Source organism: Harpia harpyja, chromosome 11 (assembly GCF_026419915.1).
Source record: "Harpia harpyja isolate bHarHar1 chromosome 11, bHarHar1 primary haplotype, whole genome shotgun sequence".
Classification (NCBI taxonomy): Eukaryota; Metazoa; Chordata; class Aves; order Accipitriformes; family Accipitridae; genus Harpia; species Harpia harpyja.
In genome coordinates, this window is record NC_068950.1 from 25,231,069 (window position 1) to 25,251,765 (window position 20,697).

General features: G+C 36.9%; 1 protein-coding gene across 2 annotated transcripts in view; it reads left to right on the forward strand.

The window, feature by feature from the left end:
* The window catches only part of DPYD (dihydropyrimidine dehydrogenase), a 368,019-nt gene that overhangs the window by 104,936 nt on the left and 242,386 nt on the right, over positions 1–20,697 (forward strand). For both annotated transcript variants that reach the window (XM_052801600.1, XM_052801601.1), the window contains 2 exons: positions 7,225–7,386; positions 16,433–16,629. In XM_052801600.1, coding sequence (XP_052657560.1) covers positions 7,225–7,386; positions 16,433–16,629 — 359 coding nt within the window. The remainder of the gene's footprint in view (positions 1–7,224; positions 7,387–16,432; positions 16,630–20,697) is intronic.

Below are 20,697 nucleotides of genomic sequence, written 5' to 3' on the forward strand. Positions count from 1 at the left end.
AAGAAAAAACAATGAGAGAAAAGTGTTCATCTGCTGCAGAAGAAAGCTTTGCCTCCCTATCCCTGAATGAGTACTAGGAGTGATGTTAGAATTTTACGTCCTCCTTTCCCTGTGTTGCTACGTCAAAGCAAGGAGTTGGTAAAATGGAGCTCCAGCACCCATCATCCTTTAGGGCTGGCACAAGCATATACTGTACAGCAGGAGAAAATCCTACAGCTTCCCAGAAGCAACCATCAGCCTGAACACTTGCAGCCTGTTCAGCTTTTCTCCTGTTAAGCAGAAGTGTGTGCCAGAGGAAGCTGCCCGTTAGAAAGCAACAGCTGCTCACATGCTCTACCTTTGTACTGTTCAGTGAGATGGTCTTGGGGCTTTTTGTCATCAGACAACTTTATGGTTGAGTAGTTGCATTGAAAAACAACTGTTGGTGCAGTTTAGGCATGGGGATATTGTTGTGTTACGTGGCACAGGTGTAAGGAGTGACTCAGTCTTTATAGTCTGAGACTATAATGCAGAATTGGGGGTGCAGAAGTATCTTTTTTGTTACCAGTACTCAAAAATCACACTTTGTTGCTGCAGCCCTCTGTTACTAGCTCTCACATTTTTATCTCAAGTCTTGCAGTATTACAATGATTCCTGACATTGATTCAACAGCTTTCTCCTTGTTCAGAAAGACCATCTTCTCCCATATCCCTTAGTAATAAACTGGTCTGAGCTGACACGTCAGCTGTTTTCTAACAGACTTTATAGGTGGATGTAAGCCTTCTGGTGGCCAACATTAAAACAAAACAAAACAAAAACCAAAAGACAGAAAACCAAAAAAAACCCCCAAACCCCTAAACCCAACAAAGCTGTGCTTCCCTCTGGATAAAAGGTTGTCCCTGGACTGTGCAGAATACTGGTAAGGAAATGGGGGAGAGAGAAATGAATGCCAGGAACAGTACAGAGACAGTTGTGGAACACGAGAGTAAGTTTTAGGATTTCAGAGGAATGTTTAGGTTTAAATGCAACCAAAGGAAATGTGTGGGGTTTTATCAAGGGAGAAATGGGAGAGGGAACAAACTGGAAGACAGAGATGGATACCAACGGATAAGGGTGAATCTGAAGTTTGGGAGATTGAGGGAGTAAAGGAAAAAGTGTTTGTGGTAATATGCTGGAAGTGAGAAAGAAAAGTGGGTAGACAAAGGAAGGCAAGAGACAGAAAGCTGTGAGATCATTAAGAGAAAATGAAACGAATAAAAGATTGTAAAGGAGAAAGGGTGGTGAGAGACATAGGATTATGACAGGTGAGAGAAACAGAATGATGGTTTTTCTGTGCCAGAGGAACTCTGAGTAAATTAACAAAGGACATCTATATGCCATTGCAAAGACTTTAGAAAATCATGAGTCACAGTTCATATGTAAAATACTGTAAGTAGGATACTGTTAATACAATGAAGGATTGTGGAAGTCAGAAAGCTGCTAGATGATTGGTAATAATTATATACAGATATGCATCACAATTAATCTTTAAGTACTCCTTTGAGGCCCCAGGTTTTTGAAAGTGCTGTTTTATTCAGCTTTCTCTGTTAATCTTTGTATATTTCAGGTCACTAAATACAAAAAAACATTTAAAAGAAAAAGTAGTAATGGTGTTAAATTGATGCACTTGAAACAGTGACTTTTCCTGAGATGTCTGTTTGTACTTAGTGTAATGGAATGGCTGACAGCTGGTTTCAGTTGCCATAGTGTAATTATGTAGAATAGACTTTTGCGATGACACTATGTCAATTAAGGAATCTCTCACATTCTAGACTACAAAGGACAAAATGACAGTACAAGATATTTCTTCCGTTCTTTTTCATAAAAAGATAGTGACACTGTGTGAAATTACAGTCCTGTTATGATGACACAAGTCAAATGATGTGAAAGATTTCTGGATTGATTAAAAATCATCAGCATTATAATATAGAATATGTATGATTTGATGAGTTGCTGTTATGTTTTGTTCATTCTTCTTCGGAAGATATTTGGGGGGGCTGACAGACTGGGGGTGTTTCTTGTTATATTTGAACTGTTGTGTCAATGTGAAAAATGCTACTTACATAACAACGTACTTTAAATAGTGGCTCTTCGGTATGTGAAAATATTTTAATCCAATACATCTTGAGTAAATTTTAAAGCCATCACAGAACATGAACTAGGATAGGAGGTGGTGATAATTTCCCATATTTTTTGCTATGTCTCCCTTTTTTTTAAACTAAACCCAGATGAAAAGGAAATTACCACTTTTTTCTTCTTTTCTTTTAAAGTATTCACTCTGCCCCCAAATCCTGATGAAGTCAGTGTATTCATTTTTATTACACAAAACATAATAATGCATATTCTTCATTGTTTTTGAGAAAATGGCAATATCAAAACACCCCGATGCATAATAAATTTATATAGAAAGCTCTTGAATTGAATGAAAAGATGCTATAAGCATTTCCTGATAGTAAATGCAATTTCTTCTGGTCTCTCAGTATTGATCCTATGTGTTTTAATAGGTTTTTTTTCAAGTAAAAACCAGTCTCATTTGCATGCAAATTATATAATGCTTCCAAATGATACATGTGGAGATCCTCCTCTGCCTGGTTTCCACTGATTATTGATGTCTGTTTAAGGCTTGTTTTTGTTCCCTGTGTTAGCAATGTAGTATTTATTGACATTTTGATGTAGGAAACCACAAAACATCCTATGCAGTTAGATTAATTTATTTCTATGGAAGTGCACAGGAAAAAAGATTCTATGAACAAAGGCATGAGCAGACATTTATCTCATTAAAAAATTCAGAAACATTCTAGTTTTAGACTTGCTTCCTCTACGATGTCTGTAAGAAACTAGCCAACTGAGTCATCTTATTATTTCAGCATCTAAAAAAATTACTCTGAACTGTTAAGGTAGCTTCCTGCATTCCATGCCCTGGAGTAACTTTGTCATTTTAATGAAGCCAGCCTCCCTTTAATTCTGATCCTTTCTCCCATATAACATCTGGTTGTGTAGTTACCAGCTTGCCGGGTCTGCATCTCATGTCTGTTTTGTGTGCAGCCTACTACACTCTGGTTTTGTGAAATAAAAGTGATCAATGATTTTTTCTAAAATGTGAATATCCTATGAATATTCTACCTTTAATGTCACTGGTAAATGTAATGATCATTAATACATGTTTTCAGCTCAAAAAAAAGTTATGAAAGCACAAAGTGTTCACGTAACTAAACATTTAAGATACTGTACATATACTACTGTACCTACACTACAAACTCTCATTTATTACTGTAGTAACACAACGGTTTGCAGTTTTGTAACACAGTTTGTATAACACCACTTAGTGTAATTTACTAGACTATACTGTGTTTCCCTGCCAGTTTTCGTCAAGTATTGGAAAACATTTTTTTAATCATGTTTGATATGTTAGATAATAAATCAACACAGTAAAGTCAGGATAAATGATTAAATAGAATGGAAGGACAAAGAGATGAAGCAAGTCAGAGCTGGGCTCCTGAGGTCCTGCTCACAGCCCAGTCTCCATGCTGGAGTGCGCCTTGGGTATCAGGAACCTTGCAGATGGGCTTGCTCTCGAGCCACTGCACAGAGTCATGGTAGCAGCACGTGGCCATAGCCTTTCACTGGTAGTGGTCAGTATCAACGGCAATGGCAACAGTGGTTAGTTACACTGGTGTTCTGGAAGGTGGAAGAGGAGAGCTAGGGAACTGCAGCTCTTCTGCGAGTATGTTAGAAGTTTACCAATGGTAAAATTGACACAGGGTGACTTTTTGTTGGCAGACAGGGAAACCAAGTCAGCACTGAACATGTACTTCCCTTCCATCTTTAGAGTAGTCCACTTTAGCACAGCTGGAGCACACTAGTGAAGCAGTGCAGAAGACTTGCCCTGCTTCTCCCAAAGATGAGTGGAACACTTTGGACTTCAGGTGTGACTGTCTTTTAATTTATCATTAAAACTCATTTCAGGTGTTAAGACTAGAAGATATATACTCTGATACAGTTTATCTAATGTCTTAATATTTTAGCATGTTAACGTACTATATGTAGCTTTTGGTACTCTCATGTGAAGAGGACACGGTTCCTCTTTTTTTTTTTTTTAACTAGTGGTAGCAGTAACAACCAGGATCATGACAGCAACATCTCAAAACTTCCCAAATCAGGACCCCACCTTTATATACTCCATCATGTTTCCCCCAAATTCAGAGTTCAGCAGCAGTTGGCCTTACCCCCATTAGGACTTAAGTCCCAGTCTCCTCCTTACTGAACTCCGGCATGATGTTCTGAGACAGGTTTCCCTAGATATCCCCTCAATAAGCCGTGATCTCAGTCCTACACCCACAATGACCCTGATCCCATCTCTCTGAAGTCACTTGCTCCGTTAACGTACCCTGTCTTTCTGTAGCATAGCTGTGCTCAAAGTTTGGTTTGAGCTTGCAAAACAATTAGAATGTGCCAGCTGTGTTGATGCTGCCTGTAGTGGCACAGCTCAAGTGTGAGAATATACTTTACAGATATATAATAAAATAAATTTTAAAAAGGAATATTTAACAGTTTTGCATTCTTGGCATAATAAGTAGCTTTATATATTGATTTTAATTACATAGCCTAAAAATGTAGAAAATCCTTAATGAAGTTACTTAGATGGAAATGCATGTTGTTGTAATTGTTTCTATTGAACCAGAGTTGAAGATAATAAAAAAAATAATCCTGGACAACACAGGAAGGGAAAATATAACTCTCATATGTAGTGAAATATCAAACTGAGCAAAAATCCTTTGAAAACCATTTTGTCTTTGAGTTAGTGAGAAAAATCCCCACTACTAGTTTGTAATTATTCCTTTAGAGTGGAAAAAAGGAATGACTAGATGTAATTGCCTGGGGAACAGACATCTAGTGCCACTTAAGATGCTGTAAGGTATCTAGGCTGGTCTCTGAGTGCTGCTTCAGAAAGATGTGGGTCTCCTGCATTGACTGTCACCTCTGCTGTCTGCATGGTTATGTTTCAGGGACATCTCCAGTATAACTAGCCTTCTGTGTTTTGCTGCTGCACTGAGCTTACAATGTCTTCACTGGCTGTTTTTAGCAGCTCTAACAATCTGGCATAGCAAAACAGTATCATTCATCTGGAAGAGCAAAAATGTTTGCTAATACATACAATTTCTGTTTAACTAATACTCCTTTACATTGGAATAAATGAGAATCTGGGGTGATAAAGTGCCTTACCAGTCACCACAGGCAAAATGGTTGAAAATTCTCCCAGAAGAGATGCGTGAAGGGATTGCCTATTCAGCCAGGGTTAGAATTTCAATGGATTTTAATAGTGTCTAAAAAATCCTATGAAAGTACACCGAGGTAGCTGGTTTGTGTTTCCAGGTGATGGACAGGGGCTTGTGCTGTGCAGTAGACCAGCATCTGTAAGCAAAAGGTCCAGTTACATCTACAAATACGTTTCTTAAGCATTGGCATTCTCTTGAGAATCTCTAGCTGTGTCTATTGCATCAGTTTTAACTTTAAGAATTTTATGCTCAGTCTTTTGATATGCCTTTAGTGAATTTGAACCTCCCAAATCAAAGTCTTGTTACCCACTGTTGGTTATATTGTCAGATCTTGACACTGCTCTTTTTATTCATAACTGGATTCTTGCTCTTGCATAGCATTCACTTTGAATGAACGCTTCTGCATACATTAGCCTACTTGACAGGCAGTAAGTCACAGGCATTGCATAGGGTCTGCTGTGACCAAGTACTTCACGTCATTTGAACGCTACATCTTCTGGCTGTTCTGAGTCAGCTGTCCTGGGACAGAGAGGTAAAGATATTTGTTATAAAAACCAGTTTCATGTTAGTGATGATTATGAAGATGGGAATATGGAAGAGGTGGTGGACGAGGAAGGAGACATACTGTATTTTAATGTCTCAGTCATTGCTAGTTTGGAGAAAGCTGAAGAAACTTTTGTGGAACTTCAGCCGTGTGCTAATTCTAAGGGGTATTGTATTGTCTTCTGGCCCTTAAAGCAAACTAGCATTAACCCATCTGCATGGACAACCCTCGTTGGGGCTTTTAAAGTGGGTGGGAGGAGTGGTAAAATGAAGAAAGGACTAGAGTATACAGTTTAGTAAACTTCTGTGTTGACTATACAGAAGAAAAGATAGGATGTAAATTGTTTGCTTTAATTACACCATAATTTCATTAATGTAAATGTAATGTAAATTTGGAACTGCAATCAGTAGTTCTCCCCCTCTAAATGAGACTTCAGTTTACTGCTGGCATTTCCTCTGATGCTCCCTCTTAAGAGAATTATCCAGTCTGAAAAACAACCAGGGGTTGTTTTCTCATGGCATCAGACATGGGGAGCTGGCTAATGTCCATTCCTTAGATTTTTATAATGGAAAGAAATCTTGCTAGCTCTCATATATCAGGGAACGGTTCCTTTCCTGAAGATGTGCACTGAATATTGAGAAGTTGTAAATTGTACATAACTTCTTTAATCAGTTCCCTGGTTTGCTATTTAGGGAAACAGAAGAATAAGTGTTTGCCCTGATCGGTATGTGGTTGAGGAAAAAGAGTTCCAAAAAGAATTCAGTAATGCAGTATCTACGGGTAGCTACATAGGAAACCTTCTCCTCTTCTCATCATGGGTCTGGGACAATTGGCCCTACTGATCTGGTGTGAAGGACAGGCATATCCGCAGAGATGATGTGCACGGATGTGTAAAATAAGCTTTTCATTCCCTGTGTCATAAAGAACTGATAATCTAAATGGCCCTTTCTGGTCAGACCTCCAACAAGGTTTACAACTCAACTACCGCCCAATTGACCTAGAAATGGAGAAAGTATTAACAAATACATAATGCAGGCACAGTAGTTTTCGAATGTAGATTTGTTAAGGCACTAAAAATCCTACTGAAGATCCAGACTGAAGATGCTTTTAACTATTTTGCAAACTAAAAAGTCTTATCTTCACATAATCAATGGTTTGGCAGACTTTCTTTCCAGTGTCCTTAACATAATGCTGTATAACATGTTGTACATTTAAATAATGTCAGTGTTAGTTAATATATTTATATTTCTATATTATTCTACTAGCCAGTTACAGAAAAAGTATTTGGTATTTTCTGTTGAATTTTTGCTTCCTTGTTATGTGACTCTCTCATTTTTTTCTTTTTTTTTCTTTTCCTCCCCCTTTTTTTTTCCCTTTTTCCTTCAGAACTACTATGGAGCTGCCAAAATGATTCTTTCAGACAATCCACTTGGCCTGACATGTGGAATGGTGTGTCCAACATCAGAACTCTGTGTTGGTGGCTGCAATTTGTATGCCACTGAGGAGGGACCAATTAATATTGGTGGATTGCAGCAGTTTGCTACTGAGGTAGGTAGGACTTGCAAATGCCTTAAATTCTTTGTCTGTACCAATAAGTATTGTCTAATTGCTTGCCTTTGTTAATGATTTGTTTAAAAAAAAGTTGGTACTAATAAAATAAAGGTGTAGAAAGTTAGAATAATTATCCTTTTTCTTACAGCTTGTTCAGAAGCTTAGAAATGCTTTCATAATGCAATACTTTGTAGGAATATAAGGAACATTATTTGTGAACAGGATGACTCTTTAGAAACAGTAGTAGTTGAGACAATTTTTTTTATAATGAAAGCTTTATCTAAGCCAGGTGAAATTGTGGATGTTACTGAAGTAGGCTGCGTAGGGAAAAAAATCAAGTGCACCTGCATCTGTAACTGCATGTTAAGGAGATGCAGAACTGTTCCGGGCATAGGGTAGGTCCTATAGCACAATTAGTGTGCATTGGTACTGGCGTTGGGGCAAAGGAAAAGTTTCAGATGATTTAGACTTTTTACTGTCCTGTTTTACCAAAACTAAGTAAACAAGTAGTTTCAGGCTGACCTGAAATGTATGTCTGTGTGCATCTATCTAGATAAATACAGATGCACACACGTGTGTATGTGTACATTTATTAGTTCATAAAGGTATGTGTGTATTTTGGCAACTGAAGCAAAGGTTGTTACTTGCCACTTGATGTTACGAAGTCTTCTAAGGGCTTTCTGTTGAAGTGCATGTGCATTATTTGTGACTGTATAGTTTCAATGCTCCAAATTCCATCTGAAGAAAGATGGAGACTACTACTCATTTGTTAACTTCCTTTGAGGGCATGGAGAATTTGTACCGAACTCATGGTCTCAGCTGGCCTGGCACCTCATCTGATCTATCTGAAGTATATTTGGGTAAAAATTGTGATTTTGGTCTCTGTAGAAGTGAGGAAGTTGTGGCTGTATAAAAAAAGGTATACGCATGTGTTAAGATTGCACGTTTCTATACAGTCCTTAACTAATGAGCATGTCCCTCTTCTGTATCTTGAGCGATTTGGTTGATCATATTTACAAACATACGATGAAATTCCAGTCACCTTTACAAAGCCTGAGAAAAAAAACTTTGTAGGAAGGACCAAAATAGAAATGCAAATCAATCTGGAAGTAACAGATGATATGTCTATAAGGCCAATTTTTTTCCTCTGCTGTCATTCATAGACTTCACACCCCCTTCTCAATGGCTGTCGGTCATGATTTGATGCGCAAATGTTGCTACCTGCTGCAGTTCTTCTTTTATCTGTTTGTATCCCTCCTTTCATCTCTCCAGGAGATTTGTAAAACTTCTGGAGCATTTGCTAAACTTTTCTGCTAGCTGTTGCTGAACCTTCTCTCCCCTCTGTCATTTAAGCAGCTATCCACTTCGATTTTCTTGAGATTTGAACATATAAGCATAATAATCAGTACAGTTTGGACCAAAGTTCTCATTTACAGGATGACGCTAGAGACGCTGAACTGTATTTGTTCTATGTGTATATTCAATAGTTAGGTTTTATCAGTCAAGAGGCAATTTTATTAGCTTTTTTTCTAATGGTCTTTATTCCATATATGTAAAAACTTAGTATTTGTTGCAAAGCAGAAGACTTATTTTTTTCTAAAAAAAAAACAAAACAAAAAAACCTCAACAAAAAACCTAAACACGCACACAAAAAAAAAAAAAAACCCAAAGAAAAAAAGAAAGATTAAACAGTTATCAAGCAGATAATAAATACAATGATGAAATATTACTGTTTAGGAACCAAATGCAAGTAATATCTGTTAAAACTTGATTTGTGTCTCTTTTTAGCCCTAATGCTATGATTAATAGAGGGGAATTATGACTTGATAGATAATGCTAAATATCTGCCATTTTTCTTCAAAAATCTTTAGAAATCTATTAAAAAAAGCTCAGTGCTAGCACAATGATTGATATGAAAACTGCAGAGAGGATGAATAGCTTTGAATGGCTTTGCTCCTAATGTTTCAAGTTTGTTTAAAGTGATATTAGTGTCAAGAGTTCTAACAAAATAAAATTGTTATACAGTTCTATTTAGTACTTTAACAAAAATAACATTTCAGTAAACTTTATTATCTTAATATTTTTATAGTATCCTAAAAATGTTAAAATTAGTTGTTAATAACGTTTAGATTTACTGCTGTTTAATGAAGAATTTGTATGTATTGTAGTACTCAGAAATAATAGGTAGTCACTTTTTTGTAATTAATACTTTTTTTTAGCTTTCAGTTGAATTTTAGTGTGAAAGTATGTATAGTTGAAAAAAATATAATGCTATGAGTGCTTCTAAGTAACAATTGTTATAAAAATATAGATTAAAATACTGAAGAAAATCATAAGGTACTACTGCTCATACAAAAATTGGCCCAGATACTGCAAGCAAAGTGTATTCACAGCTTTACCTATATGAGTAACTTAGCAAATTGTGTAATTTAGGTGTGCAACATGTGTTACTCTTAATGAGAGCTGCATGGTAATTCTCATGCACTGTGTAATAGTTTTTCCCACAGGGGCTTATTTACTGAAAACTCCATTGTGCATAAAGCCAGTTTTAGACTTTTTTTCCTTGGAATTAGTCTGAGGATCATACACTTGATACATTACGAGAGCGAGCGATAATAAAAAGGCACAACTGCTAGCTGAGATAAAAGATAAAATTGCACTAAAGCAGGAATGTGGATTTAGAATGGAAAATATATGGGTATGACGTATGCCCCTTTGTGCTTCTGAACAATGACGGATCATCTGTTCATACTGCAGATAAAACTCCCTAATTGTAAAATATTTGTCTTGCATATGGTAGAACAAAAAAATAGCACCTCACACCTCCTGCATTTTCCTTCTACCCTTCCATATAGTTTTGTAACTATGTTTGGCTCATTCTTAAAGTAAATTGTAATCCAGTCTGAAAAAAATGTGGGTTTTGACAATTAAATGTTCAAGTGGAAAAAAAGGAAATGTCCGTTTGCATTTGTGGTGTAGAATGTGTATACTGGGATGCAGTTACCACGGTAACTGTTGCATCTAGAGAATAACATGGAGTAAAAGCTCACTATTATAAATGATGAGTGTCAAGCGCAGGTTACACCTGCTACTGCACAGGTCAAAATTATATTAATGTCTTTATCTGTCTCCTTTGCCCAAGTACTTTAGAATCAGGAAACATCTCTGGGTTTGGAACACAAGTTCAGGGAAGATATACTGAGATTGCGCTGACAATACATATAGGCATGAGCTATATGACTGTCAGTCCCACAAAATAAACTAAAATTACTGGTTATTCAAGTACAAGTTTGGAAGCTTGTAGTAAAAAGGAAGTGTGATTGATTACATTGTCTGTTGTAGTGTTAGTAAGAAGCCCTCAAAATCTTACATTTCTGGATAGACATTACTGATTCTAAAGGTTCTCCTGTGTTTCTAGTTAATCATTCTGAATGGAGCAGCACAAGCTAAATAGAAAATGTATTATTTTAATTGCTGCATACTAGATTTAAATACTAGACCATTTGGTACTGTGACTCTTGTGCCAGCAACAGTTCTGGTGATTTGTTCCTCTCTGGAGATATATCCTGGCTGCTGTTGCAGCAGAAAGAAATTGGGAAAGGAGACTCGGTATGTTTTTTTCCTGAAAGATGCGTTGTATGAGGTTACCTGCTGCTAACCTAGCGGCATCTCAGCAGAGCACCTGGTCTGGGAGGTGGGCTGTAGTGAGGGTCCTCCGAGTGCTGAACCTCCCTTCTCCCCCAGCGCACCACGGGCAAGGAAGCAACAGCTGCACAGAGGGACTGCCATGGAGGGGTGCGCTGCACCCTCAGGCTCAGGGTCCCTCTTTTGGTTGCACATTGGCAGCTCTGATCAGTCTTAACATAGGTGGGGGGAGAAGGTGGTTCTCGTGGAGCTGCAGTTCCTGCAGTTGGATGGCCTTGGGATGGTTGCCTGGGCCCCTTGCCGTCGCTGGCATGGATGCTGCGTCATCAGAGGAGGATTGTTCTCGGGAGCTAAGACAGCAGGACAAACAGAAAGAAAACTATTTGTCAGTATTAATTTTTATTTTAACACTTTAATGATATAATATTTTAACATTTTAATAATAAAGAGGTTATTTTCTCTTTTAAGTCATGTTGAAATCTAAAATAATCAATTATAAAATTTTAGGCTTGTCTGAAGGGGATGGTGTAGCCTTCTACAAGAGTTCAGGGGATGAATCTGAGGACTTCTGATTTCTCAGGCCAATGCTGAAAGACTTGCTGATATTTGGACAAGTTATATAAATTTCTCTACAGCATGTGTTACGGACACTAAACATTCTTTGGTTTTTTAAGGCATTTACATGAATGTTGCTATGTCCTTTTTAGTGGTGGGATTCATGAAATGTTGAGGTATAGACTCTGCGATGCCCCTAGGTTTTCTTGGGACTGGGATAATATTAATGTATAGTTGTTATGTAGGTTTGAAAAGTCTTTAATGAGATGTTTTAGGCCCTAGTTTTGGCAACACTCACATACTTGCATAAAAGTCTGCAGTATTACAACTTTAGCTGTTATCTTGTGGAGGGAGGATCAACAAGTTTTCCTAACTAGCTCACGTTTGTGGAAAAACTCTTCCTGTACATCCTGTGCTATCCACAGCAATTAAATGAAATTAACTGTGTGATCATGTAGTTTGACAACTTCAAGAAGATTACTAAGCATGCAATTTGTTTCTTTTTTTATTAAAATCTGTGCAGAATATTGTTTTCTTCTTTAAATATTCAACTCTCCCATATTAATGTAAACCAGCCTACAGATAAGTATCTATGGAAACCAGTGGGAAAGTGTGAAACTAATACAATCAGTTCCTAAATGTTACTGATTTCATTGCTTGTGTTTTTCTTTCTGTGCACTAGCAGTTCTGCGTATAACAATTCAGAATGTACTAATATGTTTCACACTAAAATAAATACCAGCTAGATGCTAATGTCTACATCAGTAACTGTTTGGTATCTCATCATCTTAGTGAAGGATATTTAATGGCAAACCTGACTGATAAACTTCTTTCTATAGCCTTTTCAGCATGGAAGCAAGCATTATGTCTCAAGAATATAAAGGATTTAGTTATGAAGTCAAAACTTACATTACTAAAAGATTAAATTTTCCCACTGCTCCTTCCATTTTCCCCATTTTTTCTTTTTTCAGCCTTTTTCTGTTGATGAAGGTTTTGTGATGAAGATGACAGATTAAACATGCACTTTTTACTTAAGAAATGTGACCCTCTGTGTCACTGTCACATACCCTCTGTGTATGTCTTGGAGACTACCAAATATGCTTTTTAGCAGCCTATCTTGTTTCATAGGATTAGGCAAAGGCTTTTTTACATTTTAACATTGAGGTTAAACTTTCAATCTATTTACTGTTTTATTTAACACATTCTTTGTCATATTCCAAGGGTAATTTTAAATAAAGGTGAATTAGGATAAAACTGTCTGACCATATTTGAATTCTGCAAATAGGTGGAGAAGGGTATCTATAGTATATTCCTTTTAGAAAAATTCTGATCAGTGAACTCAAAAGTGACAGAAGTGAGTTACTTTAATTTATTCTAATTTATATAAAAATTGAGATAATGATTCTGAGTAACAGTTCTAACCTGCTCTAATGGTTTTAAATGTTTTAGATTCATTTAAATCATGCTTACTATGCCATAAAATGATTTTCATCAGGTTAGCAAAATGCATTTCTCTGAGTCACCTGCCACTCTGCCAAATGTCACATCTTTTCATCAAAACATGCTAATACTAGAGTCACGTAGCGAAGAAAAGAACCAGAACTTTGTTACACGAGGAGAACAATAAGCTTTTCCCTGTCTGCATTCTGAAAAGCAGGTAAAATGAGTTGGCTAAAACTTTCTAGGAAAATTAAACTTGAATCAGATGCTCAGCAATCAAAACCACTGTAGTTTGCTTAAGTGGGAAATATTGTGGAACCTTAATACAAACTTGTGTTTGTGTGCAGTGCCTTCAATTATGCTCTTTGTCGAGTATACTGAATGTTTTGGAACAAGAACCAACCCCACTGCAGTGAAGGATGTTTGATTTACAAGGGAGAAGAGAACAAACCCACAGATTTCACACTGGAGACAACATCGAGCAAACTCACACCTTTACATGTTGAAGTAACGCAAATAGGGAAACTGTAATATGTTATAAATGTCTGAATCAAGGGAGAATTTTCTTCAGTTGTTGGAACTTCGGCAGAATAGATTGGCTGTTTGAGTTTGGTCAAATTGTATCTCACTTGAAGACAAAGTCTCCATAATCTTTTTTGTAAACTGGGATATTCTTTCTATGGACCCTAATGGACATGAAGCATAAGAAGTGGATGGAATCTGTGTGGGTTTAGTTTGAATAGGCCCTAGATGGTGAAGTAATGATGATTGCGTAGTATTTGATAAAAAGTTAAAGAATAAATGCCCAGTGTTATTAATGTCTATTAATAATCTATCTAATCTCTTTTGTTTGTGTATGAGAGAGAGCCAGAAGGAAAGGCAGACGGGAAGGTGGACAAGAAAGGCAATAGTATTAAACTTTACTTGCATCCTGACCACAGTCTGAGCAGATTAAAATTGGAGAGGACAGTTGTGTGTAATGTGGCATTGAACACTGCTTGCAAGGTAGTCATCTTTGCACACCAAAGGATTTGTACAGAAGAATTCAGTGATATTTAATTAGGTGAATTACACTGTAGGGAAACTTCACCATGAGGTGAGTGAAAATCTTTTGAAATGCATTGAAGCAGTTTGCTATTTTCACACAGTTACCCTGCCAGCCTTAATATGCAAAACTGCCACTGAATTCCAGATGGCAAGATATTGCCGCACAAGCTGGCTGTGCTGCATAAAGACAGTTTCACCCTATTTGCAAATAGGCAGAATTAAAGTTGACCATTCAGCCTGAACTACTAGGATTTCCTGCATGAGTGCTTGGTTTCTGAAGCTTAACACTGCACTACAGTAGTGCGGCACTTCAGTATAACATTTAGTTGATGGGTATGACTATTCAGTAATAAATATAAAAATAATTATGTTAACAATAAAGTAAATTTAGTGATAAATTTATTAAGCATATGCATATTCATAGTGTTCAATATACACATTAAATATGCAAGTTATATGGTTTGTATTGCTGAATAGCCTTCTAAAACAACAACTGCATGAGACTTTAATGGAAATTTGGTATCATTCAAGCCATTTCTGTGTGAATGTAAGAAAGCAGACATTTTAGAAATATCCTTTTGCATTTTGGTTATCACAGTCTAGTTTCACAGTACAATATAAGCTTTTCAGCCTTGAAATCCATTAATAACCACATTAAACCTTCCCATATTGTATGAATTGTCAGGTTTAAATGATTCTTTTTTAAAAACAATTATCTGTCTCTTGCTTCTTGCAGTTTGTTAAAATGCTATGTCAATTTACAAAGACTGGGAGAATTTGACACAGAAATTTTAGTGGGGGAAGGAACTAATCATTGGTTTACCTAGCATGAGTGCTCAAGTGCGCATGAAGAAAATGAACATTGATTCAAAATATAAATGAAAAATTCTATTCATGAGTGGAATTGCCAAAGTTTAACTTGAAAAACCTTTGCTTCTTGAGTTCTAAGGAAAGTAGAAACTGTTGGTAAACTTGTTAAATAGGTTAAATAAGCTATTTATTAAACGAGAATGTATGTATTTTAGAGGACTAATTAATACTTACGGAACGCAGTTCTGCATTGAAATAGCTGGGGAACAATGTTGTCTTCTGGTAGTTTTTGAGGTGCAGCCTTGTCGTGTTAGTGATATGGCTGAGAATCCCAATACAATGAGCTCTTGTATCCTTTTGGTATAATACAGTGCTTCTGCTACAAAGATATACTCCTTGGGTTAAATATTTTCCCCCTAATGCCTAAAATAAAATGAAGATGGAACTATGCTTTTCCACACTCCTAATCTTTAGTAGCCTGCAAGGGCTGCAAGTCCATCCTTTTTCCTTTTGTAGGTTATACAAGATAGAGACTCCGTTCCTTCCCCTACAATGTACGTAAATGCAGAGGACAGTGAAGTCTAGCTCAGTGAATGTGGACTATTTCTGCCTTAGCCTCTTACCTGTATGCCTGAGCAAAGAATTGATTTAATGCAAATCTGAAATAAACTGTGTGACATTACAGCTAGGTTAGGAGCCCATTGTGCTGGGTTCTGTATAAATACATAGTAGTGGTCAGAGACTGTCCCAAAGTACTTTTAATAGTGAAGAACAGAATGGAGTGGATCATCACCATTATACAAGTGAAGAATTGAGGCATAGGGAGAACAGTCTAACTTTCAGATATGCCTACAACTTTTGGACACCCAATTAAAAAGTGGAGAATATCTGAAATAGATCAGCAACTAACATGAAATAAATCCTATTAGAATTACCTAAGAGAAGGTACCTAAAGCATGGGTTACCTTTGGAAATACAGCACTGAAGACTAGGGGCAGTTTCTAAAAAAAGTTTCAAAACCATGTAAGGTTGGTTACCTACCACCTCTAAAAAGTCAAGCCATAAGTGATTTATCCAGGATCACACAAGATGTCTCTTGAAGAAGCAAAGCCGCTTTCACTGGCATTAAAATCCTTTGTGTTATTCACAGAAATACTCTTCTAGCAGTAGGAATAATCTGAACATTCTTTGGAAGGAGATTTTTGGTATTACAGAGATTCTCTGCCGTCTCGCTGATGTTGTAATATTATTCTGTTACTCATAGTCTGGTTCCATCTTCTCTGTAAAATTTACAGTAGTCAAAGATCTGACTTCAGACATTTTTAAGACAAAAAGAACCATAGAAGGACCAAACCCTGCATCCACAACATCCCTCACAAATGCACCCATCATGCCATTTGGGAATCCCTATAATGTTATGAAGCGATCTGCAATAATACATCAATGAATGGGGACGGTACTAGCTGAAGCTTCCTTCATGGTATTCATAATAAAATTTGAGGAGGGAGTGTAAAGTATGTAACCTGTTGAATGTATTGCTTTTCAGGTGTTCAAAGCTATGAATATTCCTCAGATCAGAAACCCTTCCTTACCTCCTCTAGAAGATATGCCTGAAGCCTATCATGTGAAGATAGCTCTTCTTGGTGCAGGACCTGCAAGTTTAAGTTGTGCTTCCTTTTTGGCTCGATTGGGCTATTCGAACATCACCATATTTGAAAAGCAGGAGTATGCTGGTGGCTTAAGGTAAAAACAATGACAACAAAGCACTGTTTCCAATGATTGTAGAAAGCATAGCAAAAAATTTTGTGCAAACATAGTTTATACATGATCCCTCTAGCTTTACCAAAGGAAGAGAGTAGAAAATTTCAGATCTGGAAAACTTATTTTTTATTTAAATAATTCATCATTCGAGTTAAAATAGGTACAGTTACAGGCAAGCTTTAACTGAAACTCTGGTGGCTATCTCCTATATTCGTTTCAGATGACCTCTAAAATTCCAGGGTGCAATTGTTATCTGTCGTGGTTTAACCCCAGCCAGCGACTAGGCACGATGCAGCCACTCACTCACTGCCCCCACATCCAGTGGGATGGGGGAGAGAATCGGGAAAGAAAAAAAGTAAAACTTGTGGGTTGAGATAAGAACAGTTTAACAGGACAGAAAGGAAGAAACTAATAATGATAGTAATAACAACAACAATAAAATAACAATAATAATAATAATAAAAGGATTGGAATATACAAAACATGATGCACAATGCAATTCCTCACTATTTGCCGACTGATGCCTAGTTAGTTCCTGAGCAGCGATCCACCCCCCAGGCCAACTCCCCCCAGTTTATATACTGGGCGTGACATCACATGGTATGGAAAACCCCATTGGCCAGTTTGGGTCAGCTGCCCTGGCTGTGTCCCCTCCCAACTTCTTGTGCCCCTCCAGCCTTCTTGCTGGCTGGGCATGAGAAGCTGAAAAATCCTTGACTTAGTCTAAACACTACTTAGCAACAACTGAAAACATCAGTGTGTTATCAACATTATTCTCATACTAAATCCAAAACATAACACTATACCAGCTACTAGGAAGAGAATTAATTCTATCCCAGCCCAAACCAGGACATTATCAAATTAACACTTTAGAAAATTATGTCAGGAACCATTTTCCCTTATCCAAAACTTTTAAAACAAGATAAGTACTTGTAGCCCTATATAGTGAAAGAATTAGTAGATGTTTAAAATGCTTTAGACAGATACTAATTTAATGGAGATTTTTAAATTTATAATGCTTTCATGAACTACCTTATGCAAATAAAGGTGACAGTGAAAAAATCCATCATGTATGCCTGGACTTGCAGCTTTAGTAAACCATACCATAAGAGTGAAATAAACCCCCTACAATTCTAAACCTTCAACAAATTCTGCTCTACCGACTGTCCTTTGATACTCAAAGGACAGTACCTTTGCAGTTTTCCCATATGGTAAACACTTGGCGGATATTTGCTTGGTGTCATGTCCTCTACACTAGAGATGAATTTTTACCACTCTACCAATGGCTGAGATTGTATCTTGTAAGTTTGTTGGAATCCCTAAATATAAGATAAAATATTTCAGAAACTGACTAGTGGATACCAACCCATTCAAAATCAAAAAGAAATTTTACATGTTGAAGATGTAACCACACTAAAGTGTTTACAAAATAAAAAGTGAAAAGAAACAGAGAGAGAAAGAAGGGTGATGCACTTGTATTTCTCATTGCAGCATCACTGAAATCAGTAGACAACCATTAATGAATTTGATCCATAATGTCGTAATGTGAAATACTTATTCAGTGCTCTGGAAGATAGAGAATCAATGCTGGAGAAGTTGAACGGATTACTTGCATTTTTCCCAGTGAGGTTCAGAAGTATTCTACCTTTTCAGGACATGGTTTAGTGGGCATGGTTGTGTTGGGTTGATGGTTGGACTCGATGATCTTAAAGGTCTTTTCCAACCTAAACAATTCTATGATTCTATGATTCTAATTATCAAGGTGTTGATACATAGGCATTTAACTCTGGAGCTGTTTTACTTGAACTGGTTGCCATAGAGGATTGCAAATTTAGTATATGAAATACTCACCTGTTGAGTAGCACATGTTTTCATAAATACCAGATTTAAAATGAATTTTGTTGCTGTAAAGTAGTAAGAAATAATGAGATGTTTCTAACAATGAAGCTTTACTTGGTGACAGGTTAGACTCAGGTTGGACTCAGCAATATAATACAGTATTTTCTGCAGTTGCTTACAGTGCTTACAGTACAGTGCTGCAGTTACTTACCATGTGCTTCCATATTTGAAGCAATGTGATGTTAAGTTGCATCTGTTCTTCATGTTTTAAGTTGAATTTAAAATAAAGCTTAGTCTGTTGTTGGTTCTACTCCACAAAGCCTTACACTAAGTTTTGCCTGTTCCGTTAGTATCCTTAATGGTCGAGCAGTGCATTTTGAAATGTATTTCTTTCTTTTGAGTCTTAAAAAACACATAGCAATCAAGGTCAAATTTTACTTCCATTCATTGTAGAAAGTTTAACATCAGGTTTAAGGGCATCAGTTCCTTTTGTCCTTATTTTAATCTTGGAACAGAAGGGAGGCTGGCCTGTGGCAGCAATCATCTATTATTGCATTTGTAAGTCTTTGAAGTACATGTTTTAACAAGTTTGGGTTATTAATGGGTGTATTTTCAAGGCTGCATAAACTATTGCAAATGGCTAACAAGACCAAATTAATTTTGTGTTTGGAATCAGCTGTTTGGAGGGGCAGTGCTTGTGCCCTTTTTCAGTTCGCTCTGCCTTTTTTTAAGTGTTTTTAACTAGGATGTTCCTTCACATGCATGTTACATCATAGCTAACTTTAATAATATTGCTACAACAGAAAGGTGTCTCGTGATTGCAGTTCCTGTGGTGTGATATTTAAACATAGCATAAGTCTGTGGTTGTCTGAACATGGCTGAATCTTTCACATTCACGGGGAGGTTTTCCTGCATTTCACCAGTTGTGTAAAATTTGTGCTTTATAGTAGAGTAGGCAGGAGCAGATCTCGCTTTGATTTAGAGACTGTGAACAAGCTTCACTGCCTGTGCTCCTAGCTATGCCACTGGTTTACAATATACAAAAATATTTCTCTCACTAGGCCAAAGAGGTGTTCCTTGAGCAAAAGTAATTTCAGATCACTGGGAAACACCAAACACCTGTCCAAGCACCTCTAACTTGGATCAGATTTGAGGAAGAAGTGAATTTGTGGGACACCGTTCCCATCCACTGCATCCCTCCTGCACCTCTGCCCCGTTTCCTTCTCCCGCTCTGTCTCTCCATTGCAGAGTCAGACTGTCTTCTGCTGCTGAAAGAAACTGTATCAGAATTATTGATGTACCAGTTGACTTTCATAAAATGCTTATTTTCACGATAAATATGCGTGCATGTGTCCCCACAGAACTGTGTGTATTTGCATATGAACTTATATGTACATATACGTGGGTATACTCCACAGCACAAAACTAAGTAAATGTTTAATAAGAGCAAAAAACTGTTTACAAATTCTGACAGTGACATAGCACAGCCAGTGCTGTTCTGGGAGCATGTCATGGAAATTACAGGCCTTCAACAGATATATAGGTGGCTTGGAAAATGGAATTTTCCTTTTTTTATTAGATTTCTTTATTGAATCTTTGTTGCAGAATCATACTGATACATTAGTTTGTGCCTCAGACACCTTTTTACTTAGCATGACCTATGAAAGTTGTGTTATCGTGACGTGTTCATTATATCTGGTATTTAGAACACTTTTCATTGCACACTGTTCAGGAAAGGTGAAAAAAGGGCAATATTAGAAATGATAAGGAGGAACACCAGTTTCTTATCAATATAATTAAAGTTGATGCAACTTAAAATAAATAAAATCCTTCTGGGCTGTCAAAGTTAGATGTTAAAGGTGGTGTGGTCACTAACAGTATGTAAAATAAAGCCACAGTGAATCTCTGTGCCAGTGCTTTGTTATGTTTAATTTGAAAACATACTTAGAAATATCTGGGGAGAGACTTTCACTTTTCTGCATATTCAGATTTTTTTATCTTCATTGAACAGAAGTATCTAAAATAGAACTTCACTGTGTTTCCTGTAATGCATTTCAAGGCAGAGTTTTTGAACTGGCATAAGTAGATGTCATTTCATTGGAGAGAAAGATCTGTACCAGTAGATACAAACTGAGATTCTGTGCTGGCACTTCAGTTTTCCCATATAGGAGATCTGTGATTCTGGGAACTTGAAGATGTCATTCCTATTCT